The sequence below is a fragment of the Piliocolobus tephrosceles genome, chromosome 7, assembly GCF_002776525.5.
Source record: "Piliocolobus tephrosceles isolate RC106 chromosome 7, ASM277652v3, whole genome shotgun sequence".
In the NCBI taxonomy this organism is placed as follows: Eukaryota; Metazoa; Chordata; class Mammalia; order Primates; family Cercopithecidae; genus Piliocolobus; species Piliocolobus tephrosceles.
In genome coordinates, this window is record NC_045440.1 from 143,458,773 (window position 1) to 143,484,992 (window position 26,220).

Here is a 26,220-nt window from a genome sequence, read left to right on the forward strand (position 1 = left end):
CGTCCTTCTCCATACCCCACACCCGTCCTTCTCCATACCCCACACCCCTAAACCCTGCCAAATTCTCTTCCTACCCACACATCCCGGAATCCACTTCTTCTCTCCACACCAAATGGCACCCCCAGGCCCAGCCACTGCAACCCACCCTGATCTCAGCACCCAGGCTCCCACCAGTCGTCACTCACCCCTTCCAGGCACTTCCCAAAAGGCCAATCTGATGGCACACTCTCCTGCCTTCTCATGACCATTCCTCACCTTCACAAGAGACCTGACTTCGACCTTGGCTCATGGACCCCGCTGCCCCTCCAGCCTCACCCTGGACTCTCCTCTCTGCCCTCACTCCCACCCTGAACAGCCTCAGCCTCGGGAACCCAGGGTGCTCCCCTGTCCCCAACCTCCTGGTCTGGCACAGGCAGTCCTCACTGGTAAGCAACCCCCACCCAACTGCCCTCTGCCTGCCCAGCTCCTCCCGGCCCGTAAATCTCCTCTGAGGCCTCTTCCACCAAAAAGCTGTCCCCACACCTGCACCCAGGCTGGCTGGAGGATAAGCCCCTCCTCAGCAGTCTCTGGGCCTGCCCCCGCCTTCACACTCTGCAGAGGCGGGTGCTCTATCCCCGTGAGCCCAGTGCTCTCTGCACAAAGAGCCATGCCTTGTACTCAGCTGTTTCACCAGCACTCCTGGCAAGATGACATGCATTTAATATGAGGAATCAATGGCAAGAATGAATGCTAAAGTCCAGATACACACACACACACACACACCATGTTTTTTTGTTGTTGTTGAGACGGAGTCTCGCTCTGTCACCCAGGCTGGAGTGCAGTGACGGCTCACTGCAAAGTCCACCTCCTGGGTTCAAGCGATTCTCCTGCTTCAGCCTCTCAAGTTGCTGGGACTACAGGCGTGCGCCATCACGTCCACCTAATTTTTTTTGTATTTTTAGTAGAGATGGGGGTTTCACCATGTTGGCCAGGCTGGTCTCAAATTCCTGACCTCAAGTCATCCGCCTGTCTTGGCTTCCTGAAGTGCTGGGATTACAGGCGTGAGCCACCATGCCCGGCCCTAGTTACATATTTTAAATTTTCAGTATAAAGAACACACCCTAATACCACCCCATACCCATGCCCTCACTCCACCACCAAAGCTTCAGGGAGAACTGAGCAAAATGCATTGAAGGAAACAAATACCTTTGACTCTCTCAGCTTATAAAATGCCCGTGGCCCAACTCTGAGGAGGGGTGAATCCCAAACTTAACCGGGAGGTGCTTCTGTACAGAACAACAATATGTGATACTTGTTTTTACCAGAGTTTTCTCGCAGGAATAGACTGAAATTAAGATGATGAAAATAACCGCATTTCAGGAGGCTCTACCCAGGAGTGCAGGAAAACACAGAGTACCTCTGTAACCTTGCAAATGTGCCTCTCCGGGGAGGCTGCGCCACAGAACCCCATTCCCTCTGACAGGCTACTTGGAAAAAGGGCACAGGGCCCCAAAAGCTCAAGGTTTTGGACTCCCCAGACCACGTACAACTCACACAAGACACAACCTGGGCCCCAGACACCACAGCCCTGGCCACGACTCGGCCCAGAGCAACACAAATCACAGATGCCGTGGCCAAAGTGTGTTTTATCTGTACCCCAACTAAGCCTCAGCATCTGAGGCTGGAGCCCTGGGGTCACAGAAAGAATGATAACTTAGACCCCAAGGAACTTCCCTAAAACATGGAGGATGCAAAATAAATACATCTTTTTTCCCCCATTGCCAAAATGTTTATAGATGAGGCAGATGGGGAAGAAGAAGGTCAGAGTTCCAGTTCCCCACAGCTGATACTCTACCCCAGACCCGGCCTCAGGCTCCCCTTGTCCAGGGGCTCGGCTGAAGCCCAGCAGCTCCTCTCCTCCCGCCGCTGACTCAGAAGGGACGACCGCGTTCTCGTTCCTGTCCCCAGCTACCCCATGGACTAGGGGGAGGAGGAAGAAATGGCTTCAACAACTAGAACGCAGGTGGAATTTAAAAGCCACCCTTTTTTTATGGCAAATGTTTCTACCATAAGAAAAAGTCCGTGCCAGTTATTGCGGCCCTGCATAGACAAACATTTAGCAAGTCCTTGTCACGTGAACAGAGATGGACCCAGTGCAAACTGAGCTTTGAGGCATCGTCCAAGAGGAAAGGTCTAGGATGGGGGAGCCTTGGAGGGGTCAGGTCCCGCACTGTGTCACCCCAGCGGCAGGGTGGCCATGTGCCACAGCTCCTGGACAGCCCAGGTTTAGGCCTGCCATCCCTGCAAGATCTGTGTTCACTGTCTGCCCCTCATTCTCAAAAATCTACAGTCCTGGATGAAAATCACAGGGCCGTGGCACCCACCCGCCTCAGCGTGCTCTCACAGTGACCGTGAGGGTCACACAAGCCAGGGCTTACAAGTCCACCTTCCTACCAAGACCTGACCTGGACGGGGGGCAAACTGATGATGTCTGAAAAGGTTGAAATGTTACACTGCTAAGAGAAGAGGGAATAGTAAAGGGAAGAAAAGTCACTGAGAAATTTCTGTGAAATTGGAAAATGATGAATGAACAAAAGTAGTTTCTGGCCTGGAGTCATTGGCGCTGACCCTGGAAGGCACGGGTGAAACCACACTGAGCGGCACCAGGGCAGAGTCAAAGGCGGTACCGAGAAAGGTTTTCCTTCCCCACGTGCTCCTTGTCCAGGAATTTGCTAGTCTCCAGGACCCTCTGGGAGGCTGTGGAGGAGGCCGAGGTGAGTGCCAGGCCCCAAAACCACCCCAGGGAACTTCTCCACAGACCCACCCCTGGATGTAGAGACACGCACCAGGCCCTTCAAGCCACTTCCATCCCTCTCGAGTCCCTGCGAACCTCCCCACACACCCTGTGGGCCAGCTGGGAGGAAGAAATGATCCATTAGGACAAATGGCAGGAGACCAACGGCAGAGTGTCAAAGAAAGCAGCAGGAGCTTAGCGAGAGTGTGGCCTGCTGGCTCCATGGTCCCCCCATCCCCGCCGCCCAGGCCTCCAGGCCACACTGGGTACTGGTCGGGGAGAGGCGGTGAGGAAGGGAGTTTGAGATTACTCAGACCCAGGCTTCTCTCCTGGGCCTGCCATGGTTGAAAGATGGATGGGGAATCGGAGATAATAAGAGGCTGAATTCACAGCTCACCCGGCAGGCTCATGTAGCGGTACTCAGGAGAAAACTGTGCGCTTCTATGAGAACAAGTTACAGACAACACAACGGAAAATGGAAAGCTAGTAGAATCTCAGAGCGTGGATGCACAGTCTCCCAGGAAGGGCAGGAATTCCGGGGATGAGCCTCCGCCATGTGACGGGTTCTTCTTGAGCTAACCCAACACCTCCCCGATTCAGCAGCTGCAGCTTCGGCAGAGAAGACCCCACCACTGATTACGTTAAGTGCCCACCACGAAAACATCCACGTGACCTCATTACAACCCCCTGGCAACCTGGGGGTGGGGGTAGTTACAACAGTCCTAATTGTGCAGATATGGAAACTAAAACTCACAGAAGTTAAGAAAATGAAGTTACTCAACCCAGGTTGGCTTGAGGTCAAGGTTTTTTCCATGACATTCAGCTAGCTAGGGCCAGGGTCCTGGGCCCACTAAAGCATCACCGTAGAAAAGGGAGGTGAGGCACATCCCAGGCTGCCCACTGTGCTGGCCCTGCTGTGTTTGCGCTGTTCATGCTCCTTCTCAGCTCCTACAATGCTCCATTTTACAGACGTGGACACGAGGCTCATGGAAGGCCAGCTCATGTGGAGGCTGGGCCCAGGTTTCCACGGTCTTCCACTCTACCCGGCAGCCTCCAGCTGCCTCTCCCGCTCCGCCCACTTTCCCAAGGGCTGTAGCTCTGCTGAGGGCACCTCCCACAGGCCATCCCTGGGGCTGCCTGCTCTCCTTCCCATCAGCAGACCTAGATCAGCCGCACCCGATTCAAAGGGCTCCCCCATCACTGCACCCCCTGTCAGAATCAGAGCCCATCCTTGTCTCCAGACTGCCTCTCCAGCTCACTCTCCACGCCGCAAAGCACCACCAAGAAGGGAGAGCGGTGATTCCGAGTGGACCTAGGACCAAGGTCTGGCAACTTTCACTAGAGGCCAATGAAAACAAGGACTGCCCTAGATGAGACTTTCCACCAAACTGCATGTGAATGAGGCTCCAGACACAAGCACGGCCTCTGGGCAGCACCTGAGACCGTGGCAACAGCGCGGTCCGGCGCTCCAGACACAAGCACGGCCTCTGGGCAGCACCTGAGACCGTGGCCACCGCGTGGTCCGGCGCTCCAGACACAAGCACGGCTTCTGGGCAGCGCCTGAGACAGTGGCAACTACGTGGTCCACCGGGATCGCTGGCCTCCGCATTTCTCTAGCACACAGGTTCTATGACTTCCCTGAACAGCAGAGCACCTGGAGGCCTCTTAAACTACAGATCGCTGGGCCTTGCCCCACAGAAAGCCTGGCGTGGGCTGAGAATTTGCATTTCTAGCACATTCCCAGGTGACGGTGTTGCTGCTGGCCTGGGTCCACACTTTGAGAACACGGCTCTGACAGGAGGCTTTCAAGCCAGCAGTGAGTGGTCATTTATGCTACAGGTGAAAACAGAGAAACCCCAAAAGACAGAGATCAAGGCAAAGGCATCCTCTTCAAAACCTACAAATCCCTCATTAAAAAATACAAAGATCCATTTCCCTCAACCTGGCAGCCAAGGTCCTCTAGGATTTGGCCCAGCCAAGTTGACCCCTCACCACCCCCACACTCCTACATTAGCACCGAGCATCAGAGCCCAGGCCACGGGTCACCATCTCCCTCCCTTCTTCACCCCACTCAAGCTGCTCAGGCTCTGCCAACGTCCCTCCTCTCCTCATGTCACCTGTCAGCCCATCCGCTGACATCCCCATCAGCTGCTCTCTCTTCTAATAAGTGTCTTTAGAAAATAACCCTCACGTTTATGGTCAACTGATTTTAGACAAAGGTACTAAAGCCATCCAATGGAGAAAGGACAGTCTTTTTTAACACCCCATGCTGGAACAACTGGATATCCATATGCAACACAAAAAAAGCTTTTACCTCACACCCGACACAAAAAATAATTAGCTCAAAAGGATTATGGACATAAATGTAAGATTGAAAACTATACAACTTCTAAAAACAACATAGGAGAAAATATCTGTGACCATGGATTACGCAGAGGTTTATGACACCAAAGGTACATCCTATTTTTAAAAATTGATAAATTGTACTTCATCGGCACTTACAACTTCTCTCACCACTAAGAAAAAGACAAATCACAGACTGGGAAAAGTATCTCCAAACCAGGCATTTGACAAAGGGCTTGTAACCACAATGCACAAGGAACTCTGACTCAATAATAAGGTGGCTACAAACCTGGTTTTAAAAAGGGTGCTAAAGGCTCAGGTGCCTGACCACATGGGATCTGCGTACGGCTTATAAGCAGCTAAGAAAATGCTCCCATCAGCCCTCAGGGAGGTAAATGAAAACCACGGGGAGAAGCCACAGGCCAAGACGTACAGGAAGCAGACTTGCAGAGGCCTGCAGGGAGGACTCAGCTGCCATCCCAGCGCCCTTCATCCTCTGCGGGGATACTGGCACCAGAGTCACTTATCACAGGCCCCTGGAAGGCAGGATGAGGCCCGTTCACTTCTGCTTCTCTGAGAGGAGCAGTGTGAGGGAGCTGTGGGGGGAGACACAGGGTCCCCAAGACAAACTGGTGAGCTGCCAGAAGTCTCTGGAAGTTTCCAATCCTTCTGGGCCCCGGGAGCAAGGCCAATGCTGGCCCAATTTCTCTCCCTAGGCAGCTACTGGGTCTGGATTATCTGATGAGTAAGACAATTCTGGCCCGAAAACACACAGGAAATGTCTTCACGCCTTCACCTGATCACTTCCAAACCTCAGGCAGTAAAGCACTTTCATATTTTGTTTTGAGCCATGAAGGAGAAGAGTGAAGGCTTTCCTGGGGATGAGAGGGCTTGAATGTGCCAGGAACAGGTGTAACGGTCTGTGCCGGACAGGGCTGGGTAAGAGAACACCATCAAATGAAACGGCTCCATCACCGAACTCATAAACACTCAGTACCTGCCGATGGAGATTCACAACAGTATCCATGAAGTAGCTTCGGAAAAAAATGCTGAATATGATCAAGCCTCACTCCTCCCCATTCATTCATTCATTCATTCATTCATTCATTTTTGAGATAGAGTCTCACTCTGTTGCCCAGGCTGGAGTGCAGTGGCGCAATCTCTGCTCACTGTAGCCTCTGCCTCCTGGGTTCAAGCAATTCCCCTGCCTCAGCCTCCCGAACATCTATTACACACCTGTAATAGGTGTGTGCCACCACGCCCGGCTAATTTTGTATCTTTAGTAGAAACGGAGTTTCACCATGTTGGCCAGGCTGGTCTCGAACTCCTGACCTTAGGTGATCCACCTGCCTTGGCCTCCTAAAGTGCTGGGATTATGGGCGTGAGTCACCGCACCCGGCCTCCTACTCCTAATTTAATTAGAAATATAAAAAAAGAGAAAGAAGACCAAAAACAAGGTTTGTTTTGTTGTGTATTTTTAGGAGAGATGGGGTTTCACCTTGTTGGCCAGGCTGGTCTCGAACTCCTGGCTTCAAGGGATCCTCCCACCTTGGCCTCCCAAAGTGCTGGGATGACAGGTGTGAGCCACAGCGCCTGGCTGAAGAACAAGTTTAAAATGACCACAGGCACGCAACCAGCAGAACCCCCCACTGTGGTGCCTTGTTAATAAAATGCAAAATGTCCAAGAGTTAAAAGAGGTGAACAGTCAACCTGCACATTAAACATGGATGGAGACATAGCCGTTTCTTGAATTCTGATGCAAACCAATGTTAGGAAATAGGTCACTGAGACAACTGGAAATTTAAACACTGGCTAGGTACTTGTCGATAATGAGGAATTATTTATTGTTAATTTTAAAGCATAATAAAGTACTGTGATATTTAAAAGAGTTACAGCATTAAATATGAAAATGTTTACAGATGAAATAATATGATTTATTGGATTTGCTTCCAAATATTAGAGGAAATGGGGAAACAGGTGGGGATAACAGACAGGGCAATCCACCAAGAACTGCTGCTTGTTGAAGGCAGGCGACAAGCATGTGGGGTCACTATCCGAAGACGGCGCCTTCTGTGTGTGTGTGAAATCTCCATAATAAAGTCGTGAAGTGAAAGAACGCACGGCGATGGCTGTGTCTGTGCCAGGCTACGCTCTGCAATGCCCTTTCACTCGGGCACCTTCACGGAAGTTGCCCAGGCCTGAGGCGGGCGTGGCTGGGATTCTCACTTCGCACTGGACAGATGAGAGGTTGAAGGCAGGCGGAGGTTCCAGAGAACCAGTGGAGCTGGGATCGCAATGCATCTCTGCTCTGTCCAAGCACTCTGGTTTGTTCGCACAGATAACCTGAGTCGCTTTCTTAATAGAGGGACGGAGACTTCTGGGTGGGCTTCACGGGCGAGGTGTGTCTGTGGGCTCGGCGGCCCCATCCCCAGGAGGGGAGTGAAGAATTCCTGCCCGCAGACAACTGGGGCGCCAGTTGAGGGCAGGCCAGGTGCGGAGGCGTGAGGGTCAGGTCTGACAGGAATGCAAGCACTACAGAGAATTACCTGATACCAAGGTGTCAGGTATCAGGTGTCAGGACTTGGTATCTCTTCCTGGTGACCTGTAGGTTGACACCACCCTGTCCCTCTGAAAAAACCTCCTGCTGGGCCAGGCTTGGCTTAAGAACAGGGTAGCGGGTGAGAACCTGGGAGTGAAGGCTCCAGCGGGACCACCTGGCCCAGGAAGGAGGGAGCACTGGCCGGATGCTGCCAAGGAGCTTCCAACTCACCCGCCCACTCACCAGCCAAAAGTCCGTAGCCCAGCACATGCCGGATGGAGGACCACGGTGGTGGGAAGGTTGGACACGAACGGACACGGGTGCTGCTCTCAGACGGCTCCACCCTGGTGTCATGGCTCCCGCGCTCGGGCGCACAGTCGGCACCACAGCAGATTAAATATCCCAATGCCCAGGCTGCACCCAGCCAGTCCAGTCGGGATGCTGGTGGGTGAGGGGAGGGGCAGGCACTCCTCTTTAGTAAAGACCCCCTAGTGAGGACAATACACAGCAAAGTCTACAAACCTCTAGTCCAGCAAGAGGGAGAATCTGACGTGGAAAACAACAAAACCCATCCGAGAGACCCACGGCGTCGGGGAGGGCAGGACAGCGCCCCTCACAGCAAGGCCGGGGGACCGAGAGACCCAGAGTCGGGGAGGACAGGACAGCGCCCCTCACAGCCAAGCCAGGGGACCGAGAGACCGATGGTATCCAGAGGGCAGGACAGCGCCCCTCATAGCACGGCCAGGGGGACCCAGGACAGAGCTGACCTGAAGTGGGGCTTGAAGGAAAGAAGAGTTGTGGCCAGTGTGCAAGTGACGCATGCTGACTCCTCTCTGCCAGCCTGGGGTATGGGGATGAGACTCTGCAGACCACATTCCCGCTGTGCCCGTGGGTGCTGGCAGGAAGCCTCAGGACGCAGAGGGAGGAAGCAATCTGCGCTCTCCCTGGGCCTCCCCTTGCCCCTCGAGTGTTTTCTGTCTACAACTCCTGCAGGTGCCCCCCAGTGACATCGCACCTCACTTCCAAGACCCCAGGTGCCCCCTTCTCAAAGGGCTGTGGCAGCTCCATGACCCCTGAAACTTCTCTAATGAGATGCCAACCCCGAGGGACCACACTCCTCCCTGCAGCCGCCCCATAACTGGCACACCTCAGTGTCGTCCTCTGCCTGCCCGGGGCCCAGCTACCAACATCACACCTCGGACACAGTTCTCCATAGTGAATCTTCTCTGTTCAGTAACCGGGCGGCTCCTCACTCCTGACCAATGCCGGGAGAACTTTCTCTGCCTCCACTCTCAGTGCCAGTGAGAATCCAGGCAAATGGGGCCCCAAATAACAACCAACTACTTGAGCAGAAATTGGATCCAGTTACCTCCACAAGAAGGAAACAAAAGCCTCGGAATGCCTGCCCTGCACACGAGCCATGACGCGCTCCGGCCGTGCAATCTGGAGGGGGACAGCTTTGAAATTATCACTGTAACAAAGGGGCACCAGGAGGTAACAGCACCATCACCAATGGCTGGGCACCAGTCATGCATCAGGCATGGCCTCTAACGCTGCTCTTTAGATCAACCTGCTGGGCATGAATTCGATTCCTACTTTATGAAGAGCACTTGGTGCACAGTGAGGCCCTGCCCAGGCCAGCGAAGCCAGCTCGGGACAGAGTTGAGGCTACAGAGGGCTCCGCGTGGCTGCAGCCCGTGCATGTTCATCTCTGCCCAGCAAGTGGACAGCTGGGAACAGGTCTGCAGACAGGGCGGGTGTGGGAGGAGCCACACGCCCCCGATCTCCCACGCACTAGGAAAGGCTCCAGACATGTCCCCACCACAGAAGCCACCCACAGACAAAAGAGATAAAGACCCAGAAGGAAAACCTCCTGTCGAAGGTTTCTGAGGAACAAAGAGGCGCGTGGTGTGTGGAAAGCCAATCAAGTCATCTTATTTTTCTTTTCTCACAAAAAGAGAAGAATTTCTCTTGTCATCTGAGTCAGCAAACTACTGCATCTTCCCCAGTATTGAATTTCTCGAATCAAATTGCTTCTCCAGGCTGAATGCGAACGTTCCTTCCCTCTGCCTATTAATCACTGGGAGGCCCCTATTGATCCCAGAGCCATCTGGGTTTGTATCAGGAAAACTGTAAAAACTGCTCATTAGTGGAGCCATTGGGGGTTGCAGAGACAGCTCTGGCCAGGGGCTCCAGAGCCCGGGCTCCAGCAGGCCTCTGCCACGGGCTCCCTAACAGACCTCGGGCCTCCATCTCCTCACATCAGCTGAAGGGATGAGGGCACATCAGGATGCTTTCTCCTTGTTTCTAGAAATTACGTTTCTGAGGGACTCTCCTCATTTCCTTTCAGACTGAAAAACAAAGTACAAAGAAAATCCACACAGAAACTCATCTGTAACTCAGACTGCAGAAGGAACACAGAGGGATGAGCAATGCCAACACAGTATAAATAAGCTTCAATAACAACCTGCAAGAAGACTGGGCTGCACACGATTAAGCATCACTTTGATGATTCACAAGGTTCTTTGGAATGTTTGAAGGAATTAAACAAGAAACAGAAAGTTAGAGACAGGCGAGAGGAGGAGCGAGATACTTGACTTGGGGGCTGCTCTGGGCTGGGATAAACAGGAATGTGCAGCCCCCACATAACCCCCAGGAGATGGGGTTGTTCAGAAACCACCTCCTCAAAGCATCCTCGAGGAGAAGTTCTGGAGCCCCCACATTGGCCATTGCCTATGGAGCTCTTTCCTGCCCCTGTCGCAGCAAAGCCATGCCATGATCCACATGGGTGCTCTAGCAAGACACAGCCAGAGCTGGCCACTCAGATCCTCCCGGCGGTCAATCTCCCCAGCAGCCACAGCGTGTGGGTGCTTCGGTGCCAGGTCTGTGGCACCCTCTAAATGCAGTGTCCCTGCAGCGAGGGAGGGGGAGCAGAGCCGGGCATCTCAAAGCATGTAATGAGATAACATCTATTACCATACATTATAAAGAGGTTTATGCATACATGAGGGTTGTCATGAAATTTAATTTCAATGGTTTGATAATTAAGCAAAAAAAAAAAAAAAAACCACAATAATTATCATATCTTATTTTTCCAGTAAATGTGCTGGGCTGCCAACACTGTACTTTCCTAGGACAGCTCATGTGGTTTCACTAAGGAGAGACATCCACTGTTTCCGGTTGTGCGTGTAAACTGGATGAGGAGGGAAAGCCGATTCTGGGGACGCAGCTCAGGGAACTGCGGGCAACTCCCGCAGAAAGGCGGGCAGTGGAGAACAGGTGGCTGGTGTGCAGCAGCCCAGTTCCAGCTCCAGCTGACTGCATGCCCCTGGTGGGTCTCGACCTCTTTTACTCATAGGGAAAAATGAGTGCCAAGCCCACTCCCTGTAGAACTGCCTGTGAAAGCGGCGTCTTTTCCAACACTGCCCTGGGGTAGAAATGCAAGTCAATACAGATGAGCTGCTCGACTGGGAACAGGGCTCTGAATGTCATGACTAACGGCAGGGGCCCAGGAAACAGAATCACCAGGCACCAAGCATCACAAATCACATCTGGCAAACGCAAGGTTAACTAATGGTCCTTAATTACAGAACGGATGCGTCGCACATGACACGGAAACACACAAGCTCAGGGATGAGTCACTAATTTCCAAAGGACCTTTTAAAGGAGAGATCAGGAAGGTGGAAAAGTACTTTCTATATCCAATCGCTTCAATATTCCATTGTAAAATATGAGACTAACAAGATCTCGCTAAGAAATATGATAAGAGTGGCACTGCTAATTTCTTTTTCTTTTTCTTTTTTTTTTTTTGAGACGGAGTCTCGCTCTGTCGCTCAGGCTGGAGTGCAGTGGCCGGATCTCAGCTCACTACAAGCTCCGCCTCCCGGGTTTACGCCATTCTCCTGCCTCAGCCTCCCGAGTAGCTGGGACTACAGGCGCCAGCCACCTCGCCCGGCTAGCTTTTTGTATTTTTTAGTAGAGACGGGGTTTCACCGTGTTAGCCAGGATGGTCTCGAACTCCTGACCTCGTGATCCGCCCGTCTCGGCCTCCCAAAGTGCTGGGATTACAGGCTTGAGCCACCGCGCCCGGCCGGCACTGCTAATTTCTAAAAACTCTAACATTCACAGTCTATGAACACCTCTTTCATGCTTCCTACCCCACCACACCCACCTCCACCATGCTGCTCCCCCTGCCTGCCCTGCTCTCCCTGGCACAATGGCCCTGGTCACCTCCTGCTTACTCGTCAGATCGTGCTGTAAATGAATGTTTATGCCCCACAAAATCTACATGCTGAACTCCTACCCTCCACGGTGATTACATTAAAGGACAGGGCTTCTGGGAGGTGATCAGCTCATGAAGATGGAGTCCACGTGATTAGGATCAGTGTTCTTCTAAAGGAAGTTTGAGAAAAACCCTTTGCCCCTCCCACCATGTGAGGACACAGTGAGAAGCCTCCATCTATGAAGCAGGAAAGGGGCCCTCACCACCCACAGAATCTGCCCAGCATCTTGATCTTGAACCTGCAGTCTCCAGAACCATGAGAAATAATTTTCGGTTGTTTATAAGCCACCCAGTCTACGGTATTTTGTTACAGCAGCTCAGCATTTCCATATTCTCATCGCCTCCTCCAGGAAGCCCACCTAGCCACCTTCCTTGGACCCCCAGTCTGGGTTGGGTACCTTCCTACGTGCTTTGCATTCTCCTCACACTGTATAACAATTGCCTGTCTGTGTGCTTTTCTTCCACACCTAAATGTAAGTGTAGTGAAAACACAAGCAGCACCACACGTACTCAGCAGCTTCACTCCCAGCAGGGCCTGGCACCTGGGAGATACATAGGAAATACTTGGTGAATTAACAAATCAACACCCTGGACATCAAAGGCCCAGTTTGCTTCTCCACCTCACCCTTTCTTCAGCTGGTTGAAGCTGGACTTTACAATCCTGAACCCAACTTACCAAAGGCTGCACAGAGCAGAATGTGGGAAATAAACAGAATGTTGTCCCTGCCCTGGCCTCTCTCACACCATCCCAAGCTTGGCTCCAGCATCATCCCCCCTCATCATCCCCCTTGGTGTGTGCAGCAACAGGGCAGAGCCTGGACGTCACACAGACGGGCTTCCACAAAGTGGCTTTGATCAGCCACTCAGTCTGCTTATCTATAAAATGAGGACACTCTTCCCACATGAGAATATTATGAGGACTGAATGTGACTTCATATGGGAAGTGCTCAGTAAATACTATTTCCATCCTCTCTTCCCCCAGGAAGCATGTTGCTCCTCCTCGTGCTGTTGGGGACACATTTCTATCCATAGCTTTTGCACTGGGTGAGATGAGATCACCCCTTCCTACTAGGAGGGAGGAGAGGCAGCAGGCACCACAATTATCTAACTGGGGTTGGTCTCTCTCTTAGATTGCAGGCCACCTTTGAATGCCAGTTCTGCAAACGGCAGCATCAAAGCCATGTTAATTCCAGGAACCTGGCTCTTTCTTTAAGAGGAGGCTGTGCTATCTACAGAGGAAAGTTCTGTGCACCTGCCTCCCTCTCAGGTAGCAGTGAGAGCACAGCTTGCCGCTCCCGCTGATAGAGATTAAGCTGGAGTCTCAGCCCCACTACTGTCCGCACCTCCAGGCAGAGTCCATGCCCTCCCCACTCCAGAGGGCAAAACACTGGCAGAGGAAGCTTCTTTAGGTTTAGCACAGCCTGGGGGGTGGCAATGGTGCCTCCTCGTAGGGGAAGGGAAGAGCCAGGAGAAGGGTTTAGCTCAGGACTCTGGGAAGGCACTGGGTACTCAAGAGACAAAGCCTGGATGGACAGGGACCAGGTCTGAGGTCTGTAAGGTGCTGCCCGGCGTTGCGAAGTAAGGTACAACCGTTTCCCTTCCTCCACCTGCACTGCTCCGCACAACCCCTCCACGGAGGCTGAGTGTGCATCTGACCCCCAGGAGGCTGGTGAGGCACTGAGAGAGGTTTGGGAAAGGGAGGGGAAGGGAATCATGCATTCTAGGGCCCAGGGCTCGAGCCTCCCAAACAGGCACTCGGGGCAGTCACAGGGATTCATGGGTGTCTACAGCAGTGGGCACAGCGGGGGGAGCACCTATGATGACTCCCTAGACAAACGTAACCTCACGACCTCTAGTTCACCCACCGCTCCCAGCCGGCCTGGGACAGCAAGATGCCCTTGTCAGGCAGAAAAAGGCAGCTGCTCTGGCTGGGTGAGACACTTGTCCCAGCGCATTGCCACTCCCCAGCGAGAAGTGGCCCTTATTTATTCTCCTTGGCACGCCTAAAGCCTGATGCGGGGCTTACCACACAGCAAATTCCTGAAGTATCAATATTTATTGAATGAATATTTTATGAATAAATAAAAGAATAAGCGAGTTAGAAGCATTCAGAAATGAGAATTTAAGCAAAAACTTAATAACAAAAAAGCCTGAAGCACAAGACTAAATTGTGATTATTTGCAGCTGGGACTGTTAATGTCATCAGCCTTGCATTGCCAAGAATGAGTCAAGCTTACTATACAGGACAAGCTTAGCAATTTATAATTTCTTTAAAAGTGTCATAAGAAGACCAGATTTATGTTCTCTGGGATCTTGGACTACATCAAGGCATTTAGACAAGAAAGAGTAGTCCGAGGGCCGACAGTTCTCTATGCAGCCGCACTGGACCCAGCACTGCCAAAGGCGTAGACCCCAGGGGACGCATCGGTGCTCCCTGAAGGCACCTGTCCTCATCCTTAGGAACCTGAGGTGCCGCAGCATCCAGGCACAGCCCTCACAGCTCATACACACAGAAGCGTACACCGGCCCCACGCGCATACCCACACCCAAGTGACAAGTCCTGTCCAACGGATCTTGGGAAGGAGGGTTCTATGGCACCTCTCAAAGGCAGGCCATAAATACCCCCCAAGTCATTGAATCTCTAGCTTCCAGCAGCCCAAGCAGGACCTGCTACAAGGTTGCAGGGCCTGGCTTGACATTCATGCTTGTCATTAACAATAATCACATTAAATATGAATACCCTGGAAGCCACCTCACAGTGAGTGCATTAGCATGGAAATGAATAAAGTGGCATATTTACACAATGAAATATTAATAGCAGCTCAAATGAAAGAACCAGATTTATATTTAGCTCCAAAGAATAATGCTAATTTTTAAAGTTTTAAAAGGACATATATGATATGGAACCACTTATATCATTAAAAAAAAAAAAAAAACTCTCGGCCAGGCCCAGTGGTTCTTGCCTATAATTCCAGCACTTTGGGAGGCCGAGGCAGGCAGATCACAAGGTCAGGAGTTCAAGACCAGCCTGATCAACATAGTGAAACCCCATCTCTACTAAAAACACAAAAATTAGCTGGGTGTGGTGGCAGGCGCCTGTAATCCCAGCTACTCAGGAGGCTGAGGCAGGAGAATCAATTGAACCCAGGAAGTGGAGGTTGCAATGAGCCGAGATTGTGCCACTGCACTCCCGCCTGGGTGACACAGTGAGATTCTGTATCAAAAACAAAAGAAAACAAAAAAACTCTCAAAATAATGTTTGGTTGGAGATACATGTATGTACAATAAAGTAGTAAAACATGGATGTGCAATGATACTATCACCTCTAAGAAAGAAATTACCCTGAAGAGGAAGGAAAGAGAAAAGAAGATGGGATGAGGTGGGCAGAAGAGAAGAGTTTAGCTATTTTTACTTTTATTTTTCCCAACACTTTCTTCTAAAGAATTTCAAATATAAGGTGAAAAAAATTTACACTGAATATCCCATATGCCCATTAAGAGACGCTACTGTTAACATTATACTATATTTGTATTAGCACCTAATGTATTCATCTGCCCATCTATTAATCTGTCAGATATTTTATAGAACTCAAAGACTATTGTAGATATCATGCCCTGACCTCAAACCCTCCAGTGTGCATATCATTAACAGAGCTCAACACTGGTTTAGTTTTTTCTTCTGATATAAAGCTGATACATCATGAAATGTACAAATCTCAAGTGATTATTTGCTGAGTTTTAACAAATACACGTGTGTAAGTCAAAACCCTATTGATATGTACAACATGACCGTCACCAGAAAATTACTCTTATGCCCTTTCCCGATCAAACCCTGTTCCAATCTCTCCAGAGGAAACCAATGTTCTGAGTTTTTCCATCATAAACTGGTTCTGCTTGTTCTATAGGTTGGTGTAAAAGTAATGGTTGTTTTCACCATTAAAAATAATGGCAAAAGCCGCAATTACTTTTGCCAGCAACCTACAGCATTTCACATCAATGGGATCACGTGGCATACGCACTTCGGGTAAGGCTCCTTTCACCCAGCATCCTGTTCCTGAGAGTTGCCTGTGCTGTTCTGTGTATGAGTAATTCCTTCATTTTTGTTGCAGAGTACTGTTCCGTTTGTAAGAAAACACCACCATTTGTTTATCTGTTCTCCTGTAATGGACACCTGGCCTCTGTTTTCTGGCTAGGAACACTGTTGTATAGGTCTTCTTGTGACCAAATGTTTTATATTATCCTTCAATAAATAACTAGGGTTGAAATAGCTGGGCAAAGGGTAAGTGTATGTTTAATTTTATAGGATAGCCCCAGACCTTTTTCCAAAGCAGCTGCACTATTTTCTATCCCCATCCACAAGGCACGAGAGTTCCAGTTGCTTCACACCCTCACCAACATTTGGTGCTGTCTTTAACCATCCTGATGAGTGTGTCATGCTGTCCCATCGTGGTTTGGACTTATATTCCACCACTGATTGATAATGTTAATGTTGCCATTTAAAAAAACATTTTATTTCCTTAAAACAAATGAAAGAGGCAGAGAGAGAGAGAGAAAGATATGGGGCAAAACAAAAAAAAAAAGCAAAATCTAGGATGTGGGTATGCCAGGCTCAAAGTTATTTTCTGTATGTTTGAAATCTTGAGCAATTAAAAATAAAAATATTATTCCATCTACAATTCCATCTGTAAGTGGATGTCCCTAGAACCCAGGCTGGGCTCGGAGGCACAGCTTCTTAGCATGGAGGGAGGCTGAGCGGGGAGCGGGTCAGGGGCCCATGGAGGGGCTCCACCATGGAAGGACCGCATCACCCCGGAGTCACTGAGCTCCACCAGCCTCCAGACATGCCCTGGCGGCCCTGGCTTCGCTCCTGACCAGCTCTCACTTCTGCATCAGCCTTCACTCACCTCTGCTGGTCCAGGGGTCTCCTGAGGCTGACCCTGGCAGCATTTGGTAGTGCCACCTCTCTTTGCCCTCCAGAGGCTGGGTTTGAGTGACTGTGCTCCCCTCCTGAAGGTCTGAGCCTGGCCTGTCTTTCTGTAGCATTAATTCCTCAAAGGAATCCCTAGTGATGCTGACATGCAGTTCCCAAACTGATGCCAAATATTTCCAGATACCACCTTTTTTTTTTTTTTTTTTTTGAGACGGAGTCTCGCTCTGTCGCCCAGGCTGGAGTGCAGTGGTATGATGAATCTCGGCTCACTGCAACCTCCACCTCCCGGGTTCAAGTGAGTCTCCTGCCTCAGCCTCCCGAGTAGCTGAGATTACAGGCATGTGCCACCACACCTGGGTAGTTTTTGTATTTTTAGTAGAGATGGGGTTTCACCATGTTGGCCAGGCTGGTCTCAAACTCCTGATCTCAGGTGGTCCACCTGCCTCGGCCTCCCAAAGTGCTAGGATTACAGGCATGAGCCACCACACCCCGCCCAGATACTACTTTCTTAAGAATTTAACAGCAAAGATGCCCAGATGCTGCCGGGTCCTCAAATGCGGGCTCCGAAAGCACATGTTGTTACTTCCTCAGACGCCAGCCGGCTTTACCTACTTTGCCCTTAGCTCTAATTTAAAACCACTCCAGATTCTCCCACCAAACTTGAATAACCACTATGATATCTCTGAAAGTGAGACAAACTGCCCATCCTCTCAGGACCCAGAGTGGATTAGCTCCACACCCTCCCAAGCAGGGTGGTGAAGGCAGAGGGTGGCCTGCGGCGGCACAAGGGGCCATGGGGCACTTACCGCTGGCACTCGCCGGCATGCAGGATGAGCGCCTCGCTACTCCTGGTGCTGATGGTCAGCTCATGCTCGGTGGAGTTGAAGACGTCCAGGAGCAGGTGACACTGCCGGGTACTGTGTTAAAGACAAAAGAAAATTCAGAATCTTCTGACAGCCAAAGAGGAGTGACTTTTCCTTTTTCTCCTCGCCAAAGATTTCCCGCAACTTTAGAGGGGCAAAGTATATCGAAATGCCAAGTGCTCCTGGGCTCAGAGGATTACAGAGACTGGTTCTGAACACGAGTGTGAACTCTAAGGATTGGGTGTCGGCATCAGGTTCTCCTTGGGCCCGGGGTCCTGGGGACATGTGCTCACAGCCCAGCCATGCTTTTTACCAACCAAGTGGCCTTGGGAAGGTAACCTGAATTCTCCACACCTCAACATACACTGACGACTGGAACACCTGACTCTAAAGTCTGATCATCCCTGACTCTAAAGTCTGGTCATCTGCGGAGAAACGCAGGCATACAGTGCCATTCAAGGGTGCTGTGTCCAAGTCAGCATCCTCAGTTACCAGGTTCCACACTGGGCCCCAAAGCGTGGCGATGCGTGTCCTGCTTGTGTGTGTGTGCACACCCAGTGTGAGCTTCTCCCATGCGGGCACCTCTAGAACTGGGGCAGACGCTAGGGGGTTATTCACCACCCTCTGAAGCCTCTACTCCTTTGTTTCCTCTCCTCTAGAGGTGACAAGTAAAATGCTCAAGTTCCCACTGTTCCTTGCAAGGACTGGTCCATGTGGTGAAGTTCTAGCCAGTAAGGCACAGGCCGCTAGAGACTTTCCTTCCCAAATACAAACACGATGCCCTGGGAGAAGGCTTTTACCCTTCCACCTTCCTCATTCCCCTTCCTTCCTCCCTAGAAGCAAGCAGGATGCCCAGAAGCTCAGTAACCATCAGGGACACTAAGGACAAAAACCACAGGCTGTGGATGGACGAGCAGGGTCGGGGGTGCTTGAGAGCCACATCCTTGAGTGGTCGTGGCAGCCCTGCACTGCCAGCCTCCCTCTAGCTGTGTGAGCTCCATGTGCAAAGTGGAAAAATCCAGCCCCACACACGCCGTCTGTGTCCGTCATCATCTGATAGGTTAACGTTACAGTTGAATACTTGCCGAAAACTCATACGGTATCTCAGACACCAAGTATCACAGTCAGCACATAACAGGTCATCAATAAATGTCTGCTGAGCTCAGTGGACGGCTGCACCCACGACAGGACAGACAGAGATGACAGCAAATGAACAGAGGTCATTATTCTTGGAAGAGCAGGGTAAACAGTTTTCATGGGGGGAGAAAACTAAGAGAAAAAGATCTGTGCTCTGGGTCATTATTAGCCTAGTGTGACTTCAAAACATGGCCTTCCGAAGGGCATTTGAATTCTCAAATGTATTTCTCCAAGTAGGAGGCAAGGCTTCGCTGGCTGTTAAAGGAAAGTCTGGTCAAAGGAAAGGGACAATCGCCTGTGACTTCATCACAACAGCCTTGGGGGTAGTCCGTGGAGCCCCATCTGCACTGGAGACGGAGGCTCAGGAGAGGACAGGCATGCTGCTGTGATGCCTGAGGCCCTGGATGCAGAGCTCGAAACCCTTAGCTTTTCCCGATAGACGTGGACCTCTATTCATTCCAAAGCCACACACGTCCTCGGCAATTCCCAGAGAGGGAAAGTGAGGCACAGGGGGTGCAGTGACAGGCCCAGAAATTCACGCACACACATATACACTCTCACACACATGCGCACGCATGCACACACAAGTATGACTTTGTCAAAAGGACACAGGGCATCTGTGAAATATCAATGTTTCAGAACATGGGCGTATGACCTGCTCTCGGGGGAAAGTGGCAGCATGTCACCATTTCTTTTTCTTTTTTTTTTTTTTTGACAGAGTCTCACTCTTGTCACCCAGGCTGCAGTGCAGTGGCACGATCTCGGCTCACTGCAACCTTCACCTCCTGGGCTCAAGCAATTATCCTGCCTCAGCCTCCTGAGTAACTGGGATTACAGGTGCCCGCCACCATGCCCTGGTAATTTTTATATTTTTAGTAGAGACAGGGCTTCACCATCATGGCCAGGCTGGTCTCAAACTCCTAACCTCAGGTGATCTGCCCGCCTTGGCCTCCCAAAGTGTTGGGATTACAGGTGTGAGCCACGGCACCTGGCCGCATGTCACCATTTATAACATGTAGCACAGCGTCAACAGGGTGCCGCACACCTTGAGATGACAGCTCCCATCAGTTGAGTCTGAGTTTTCTGGGTGGGGCTGTCTTCCCCAGAGGTTTGGCGCTTGGAAAACATTCATTAGCTCTGACAGCTGCCTACAAGAGGCCTCTTCGCTCAGCTCACAGAAAAATGAGCTTCCGAGAATGAAGATCTATTCCTCTGTTGTCATAACTTCATGAAATCTTTAATCACAGCAAAATCTTTCATCAGAAAAGGGAACTCGTAAAACATTTATCAGAGGAGGAAAATTGAAGTGATTTTTTAAAAGCCTGGAATAAAAGGTTCAAATATATTTTGTTTTCACTCATAGAATAGAGTGCTTAGGAAACGGCACAGGAATGAGCAACATCGATACACAATGCGTTTCTGTCCTCTTGCTCTTCTTTTTTCTGACTCACTGTCTGAGTGTGGGGGCGTCTGGATCTAGTGTTTCTATTCCTACTAATTGTTGACATGATGATGTATTGGTGGAGCTTGGCTTCCTATCTGTTATTCATAAGTTTCCTTTCCCAGACTGCAGCAGCGGTTTGTGCCATCATAATGTCATTTATTCTATGTACCTTTCCATATGGCTTTGGATGCTTGGTTTTAAGGCTGATGCTCTGAGCATATGGTTTACCTTAATTCTTGTTCGCTTTTTGGGTTTGTTTGTTTACTTTCTGGACACATCTATCTGAAGTATGGGAAAATCCAAGAAAGCTTCCCGGAAGAGCTGAGACCAGGGCGAGTCTCTGAAGGGGACAGACACATTTGCCTGGCTTGGAAGAGACAAGGGAAAAAAGCCCCGGCAGCATGGAGGGGCCCAGTTATTTTGGGAATCTGGAGTCAGGTTGAGTGTGGGAGACCAGGCTGCCAGGTGAAAAAAAGAAGTCCTTTTTCAGCAGAGAGAGCAGTTATGTATTAATAAAACCACTTTGATAACAGTGAGTGGACACTGTTTCCTCAGCCCCAAATTGGATATTTTATTAATTATTTCATCCGACAAATACAAATACCTCCTGAGGAATTGAATGAGAAAGACAAGATCCCTACATTCGTGGCTATTATACTCTTGTGAGGGAAAAAGGCAGGACTGACGAGGTTGTTTTAAAAAATAAAATTTGCTATCATTTTTTATAAAATTATAAAAAAAGTTGAAAAAGATTGTTGAATAAAAGATTAAGATATACAATCAATACCAGTCCTAGACATCAACTAAATTACAATACAAACTTTTTGAGAAAATACATTTATAATAGCAACACAGTCCACAATGCAGGTAGAAATAAATCTAACAAAATATATGCATGATTTTTACGTTAAAAAATTATAAATTCATGGAACAATATTAACGAAGAAAAATAAGTGTAGAGATGTACAGGCTGAGTATCCCTTATCTGAAATGTGTGGAACAGATGTGTTTCAAATTTTGGTTTTTTTAGATTTCTGAATACTTGAATTATACTCATGAAGTGAGCATCCCAAATCCAAAAATCTGAGATGCAAAACACTCCAATGAACATTTCCTTCGAGCATCATGTCAGTGCTCAAAAAGTTTTGAATTTTGGAGCATTTCAAGTTTTGGGATGCTTCAACCCACGTTATGTTCAAAGATGGAAAGACTTAATATTTTTAAAGAAGTTATCTCTTTCCAAATTTCTATAAACTCAGTGCAACTCAATAAGAAAAATCCCAGCAGAATTTTGTTAAAACAATGATGTGGGAGGTTTCTGGAAGGAATCTGGCCTACTAGATGTCAGGAATTGTTATAAAGCTGTAATCATGAAGACAGTGGCACTTGGGGCAGTGACAGAGAAATACATTAGTGAAAGAAAAGATAGCCACAAAGCAGACCCATGAATATAAGGAAACTGGAGAGATGATTGTATTAGTGGTGTTGATTAATTAGGACAAGATTCATCATATAGTGCTGGGAAAAATGATTAAGAAGGTAGACAGAAAATTAGATCCCTACCTCACATCATATATAAAAATAAATTCCAAACAGAATGAATAGCTAAATAGACAAAAACAATATTTAAAAATCTTTAGAAAAAATAAAGATGAACAGTTCATGACCTTGGAAAAAAGAAAGATTTCTCAAATGAGTTACAATACATATAAAATATAAGGGAAAAGAATAAAATGTTTGGCTGCATTAAAATTAAGAATTTTGATACAATGAAAAACATCAAAAATCAAAGCAAAGACAAGCTTCATTTTTAATGTGTTGCAAATATATTTTCACAGGCATTTGCAACACATTAAATTGACTAAGGATTAGAATTGTCAATTTATACAGAACTCCTATAAATCAATAAGAAAGAAATGATCCAATAGAAAATCAAGCAAAGGACAAGAACCAACAATTTAAAGTAGGGGAAACCCAATGACCAATAAACAAAAACAGAAGTTCAATCCAACTAGTAGTTAGAGAAATGGAAATAAACCCAAAAGTATTGTTTCTCACCCAACCTATTGGAAATATTTTTAAAATGTCCCAGTACCAAGTGTTGGTCAAGATATAGATCAATAGGAAATAAGGGAATTCTTGTCACTGATGGTAGGGATACAAATTGGCACAACTCCTTCAGAGAGAAAAAGTTTGACCTGACAATTCCATTTGTAGCTGCCTATCTTGGATCAACACAGAGTTTGGCAAAAGGGCACATTCAAAAGTGTTCAATGTAACATTGTTTATAAAAGTAAAGAACTGCTTTTAACTAAGTGCACATCAACTGGGGAGTAGGTGCAGACATGCAATGGTCGACTTATATGATGGAAACCTATGCAGAGGTGACAATGAATTTAAAAGAACTATATGCCCCACTACAAAGTTCAAGTTAAAACTGCTGGGTAAATAAGTTGCAGAAGATATCATACAATATATGTACATCAAATTTTTAAAATATGTTTTAAAATACTTGATATTGTCTATAAACATCAAATTTAAGAGTGGTCATTCATGCTAAGAGAACAAGAGACAGTGTGGAAGAATATACAGAGCTTTAGCAGCATATTTTTATTTCTTTAAATTAAAAACATAAAAGCAAATATAGTGAAATATTAAAAATGGATGAGTCTGTATGGTAGATAAATTGATACCTCCTAGACCTTTATTTATGTTTCTTTTACTTGAAATGTCTTATAAAAAGTTACTTTTAAAGTCACTTAGAATACTGTGTTAGCCTGGAATCCCCCCAGAAAGTAGAGCCTGAGAAAAAGGGTTTGCACAGAGCTAGTGCTTAGGGAAGGGATGCCAGGAAGCAGGTAGAGTGGGCAGAGTGGTGCAGCAGAGGAAAAGGCGATGACAGAGGGCACGTTGCTATGCGTCACTGAGCTGGCGGCCTTGTAGGCAGCTGGGGCTCAATCATCATCCTTCTGTGGAGCCGAGGGGACTGTGCTTCACACTGTGTGCCTGAGGCACAGAAGAGGAAATAATTGCTCTCCCAAGTCTTTCCCTCACTAGTCAAGCTTTCTCCCAGAGGGGTCAATTCTCTCACACTTCATCCAAGCATTGTGCAGAGAAACTACCCATGGCCACCCAAACCTACAGCCTCGGAGAAGGCAGTTAGAATATTCCAGAAAGCAAGAGACGCTCAGCACCGCTAAGATAAGGTGCTGTCAGGTGACACCTGCATAAATTTGGTTGCCACGACAATAGCTAGTCTAAAAGTGGGCTACTACATGAGGCAGGGCAGAAGACATGTATGACACAAATATTTTTTTAAAATTAAGTGAATCTCTTGACAACATTAACAAAGATGTTTTAAAATGACTTCAGATTTGATGGCAAACAAGAGCCTCTCTGAAGAAATGATGTCTCAGTTAGGAATCCAACGACAAGAAAGCAATCATGCGATGGTCTTGGAGGATAGCTTTCCAGAGAGAATGAGCAGTTAATGCAATCGTAAGGCACAGTGTGATCAACGAACAGAACAAGCAGAGAGGGGTGTAGGAGTAAAAACAGAGGAAAGGTCATGGGGAAATACTCATATTTCATTCCAAGCATAATGGGAAGCTATTTTGAGAGTTTTAAGCAGATGAGTGACATGAATTGGTTTGTGTTAAAAAAAAAAAAAAGGTGAGTTCCAACTCTGGAAAAGATGGAGTAAGCACAATCTACCCTGTCTCTCCCACTGAAGGCAAAACTATAAATCATAGATAGAATGCACTGAGCTGAAGACGAAGACAAAAAATAAATGTTAGAAGGTGGATCACAGTAGGAGCCAGAAACAAGTTATTCTGAACTGGCAGTGAGCTGCATCTCTCCCCAGTACCACCTGGCCTCAACTGAAAGGCAGCATGGAGTCCAGAGGCATGCCCTGGGTACAGCCAGACAGAGCTCCAAGGGCAGCCTCTCTTCCTGTGTCTGACAAATGGGAAAAGGCACTATGAAGGGCCACAGAAAATAGGAGAATGCTTGAGTCTTTTCCTTTTTTTTTTCCCCTTTTCTCCTAGCCCAGCCTCAAAGCAAACCACAGGAGATAATGACACCAGAGCAGTCTTGGCGGGACAGGCCACACACTTCCCTGATACAAACCACCTCACTGACCCAAATAGCTGAGGTCCCAAAACCATGGGGCCAGTTTGCATCACTCTGATTTCCTTCTCTGTGCCTCTGGACAGTCGGTCCTCCATGTAGACACACAGAAGGGGCGGCTCTCATCCTGGCTTTGTAGCAGGCACATAGGGACAGGAGTCCCCAGTACCTTGGGAATATTTCAGAAAGGAGAATGATTCAGAGAGCAAATAAAGCCATGCATGACCTCCTAAGCTCACCAGGGAGCTGAGCTTGAGAGAATCAGATCCTCAAGAGCAAACCATGGGCTTTGATAACCGTTCCCCAGGCAAGAATGCTGACAGGAACTCACATGAGGCTGATCCAAGGAGCATCACAAACGCTTTGAAACTGGAACTACAGCACAGCCTGCAAAAGGTACACTGCTTTAAAAAAAAAAAAAGTACCAACACTTTCCTCAGTATTCAAACAAGACCCCAATGGCTCCCAATATTACAGTCAAGATGTCCAGAATACGATCTAAAATAACTCAACACAGAAAGAATACGGAAAAATATCAAGTCACAAGGAAAAAGCAAATAACAGACAATAACTTCAAGATGACTGTCTTATTAGAAAGAGACTTTAAATGCATTCCAAGAAGTGACCATACTTGAAACAAGTGAAAAGATGGAAAAGCTCAGCAAAAAAAAAGAAGATATAAAAAAGAACCAGAAAAACTTAAGCAAACAAAATAAAATAAAAAAGAAAGAAAGAAAAGAAAAAAAAGAAAAATTCACCAGATGGTGAATTATCTTAGTAACTGAGAGGACAAGTACACATAAAATCAGAAAGAATATAAGATAAACAAAATTACCATTGACCACCCAGACCTCACTAACACTGAGAGAACATTCCACCCAAAAGCAGCAGGATATTCACTACCCAAGTGTACACGCAATATTACCAACAATCACATTCTAAGACCATGGGTCAGGGAGGGGGACTCTAACAACTGTAAAATGAAAATCACACAACGTGTTTTTGGGACCACAAAGGAATTAAACAAGTCAATATGAAGACAGATTAACAAATCATCCAATGGAAACAACAGGGGAAAAAAACAGGGGGAAAAAAAAAAAAACACTCTTAAAGGACAACAAAACCTCTAAAAATCATGTCACAGGAGACTAAGAAGCAAAGAAGAAAATAACGTGCCATTTTTACATAAATAATGGCCACACCCCCAAAAAAATTTGGCAAACAATATAAACAGACTCAGAACCCAAAAAGGTTTTTGCTTTTGTTGCTGTTGTTATTTTGTTTGTTTGTTTGCTTTTGAGACAGAGTCTCGCTCTGTCACCCAGGTTGGAGTGCAACGGCGTGATCTCGGCTCACTGCAACCTCTGCCTCTGGTTTCAAGCAATTCTCCTGCCTCAGCCTCCTGAGTAGCTGGGATTACAGATACATGTCACCACACCCGGCTAAATGTTTTTTATGGTATTTTTAGTAGAGACGGGTTTTTGCCACGTTGGCCAGGCTGCTCTTCAATGGCTGACCTCAGGTGATCCAACTGCCTCGGCCTCCCAAAGTGCTGGGATTACGGGTGTGAGCCACCATGCCAGGCCCAAAACCTTTTTTTTTTTTTTTAATTCTTGCCTAGAAACATAATCAAACTGCAGAAAGCTAAAGAACAGAAGCCACCTGGAAAGCTGCCAGAGCAAATAATGCATCCTGCACAGGGGAACAACGCATCCTACACAGAGGAGACGATGCATCCTACACAGAGGAGACAAGGCATCCTACACAGGGGAGACAATG

General features: G+C 48.2%; 1 protein-coding gene across 1 annotated transcript in view; it reads right to left on the bottom strand.

Annotated features, from left to right (window-relative positions):
• TRAPPC9 (trafficking protein particle complex 9) overlaps nucleotides 1–26,220 on the bottom strand; it is a 697,716-nt gene that overhangs the window by 233,155 nt on the left and 438,341 nt on the right. The window contains exon 21 of the mRNA XM_026454561.1: nucleotides 17,673–17,783. Within this exon, the coding sequence (XP_026310346.1) occupies nucleotides 17,673–17,783 (111 nt within the window). The remainder of the gene's footprint in view (nucleotides 1–17,672; nucleotides 17,784–26,220) is intronic.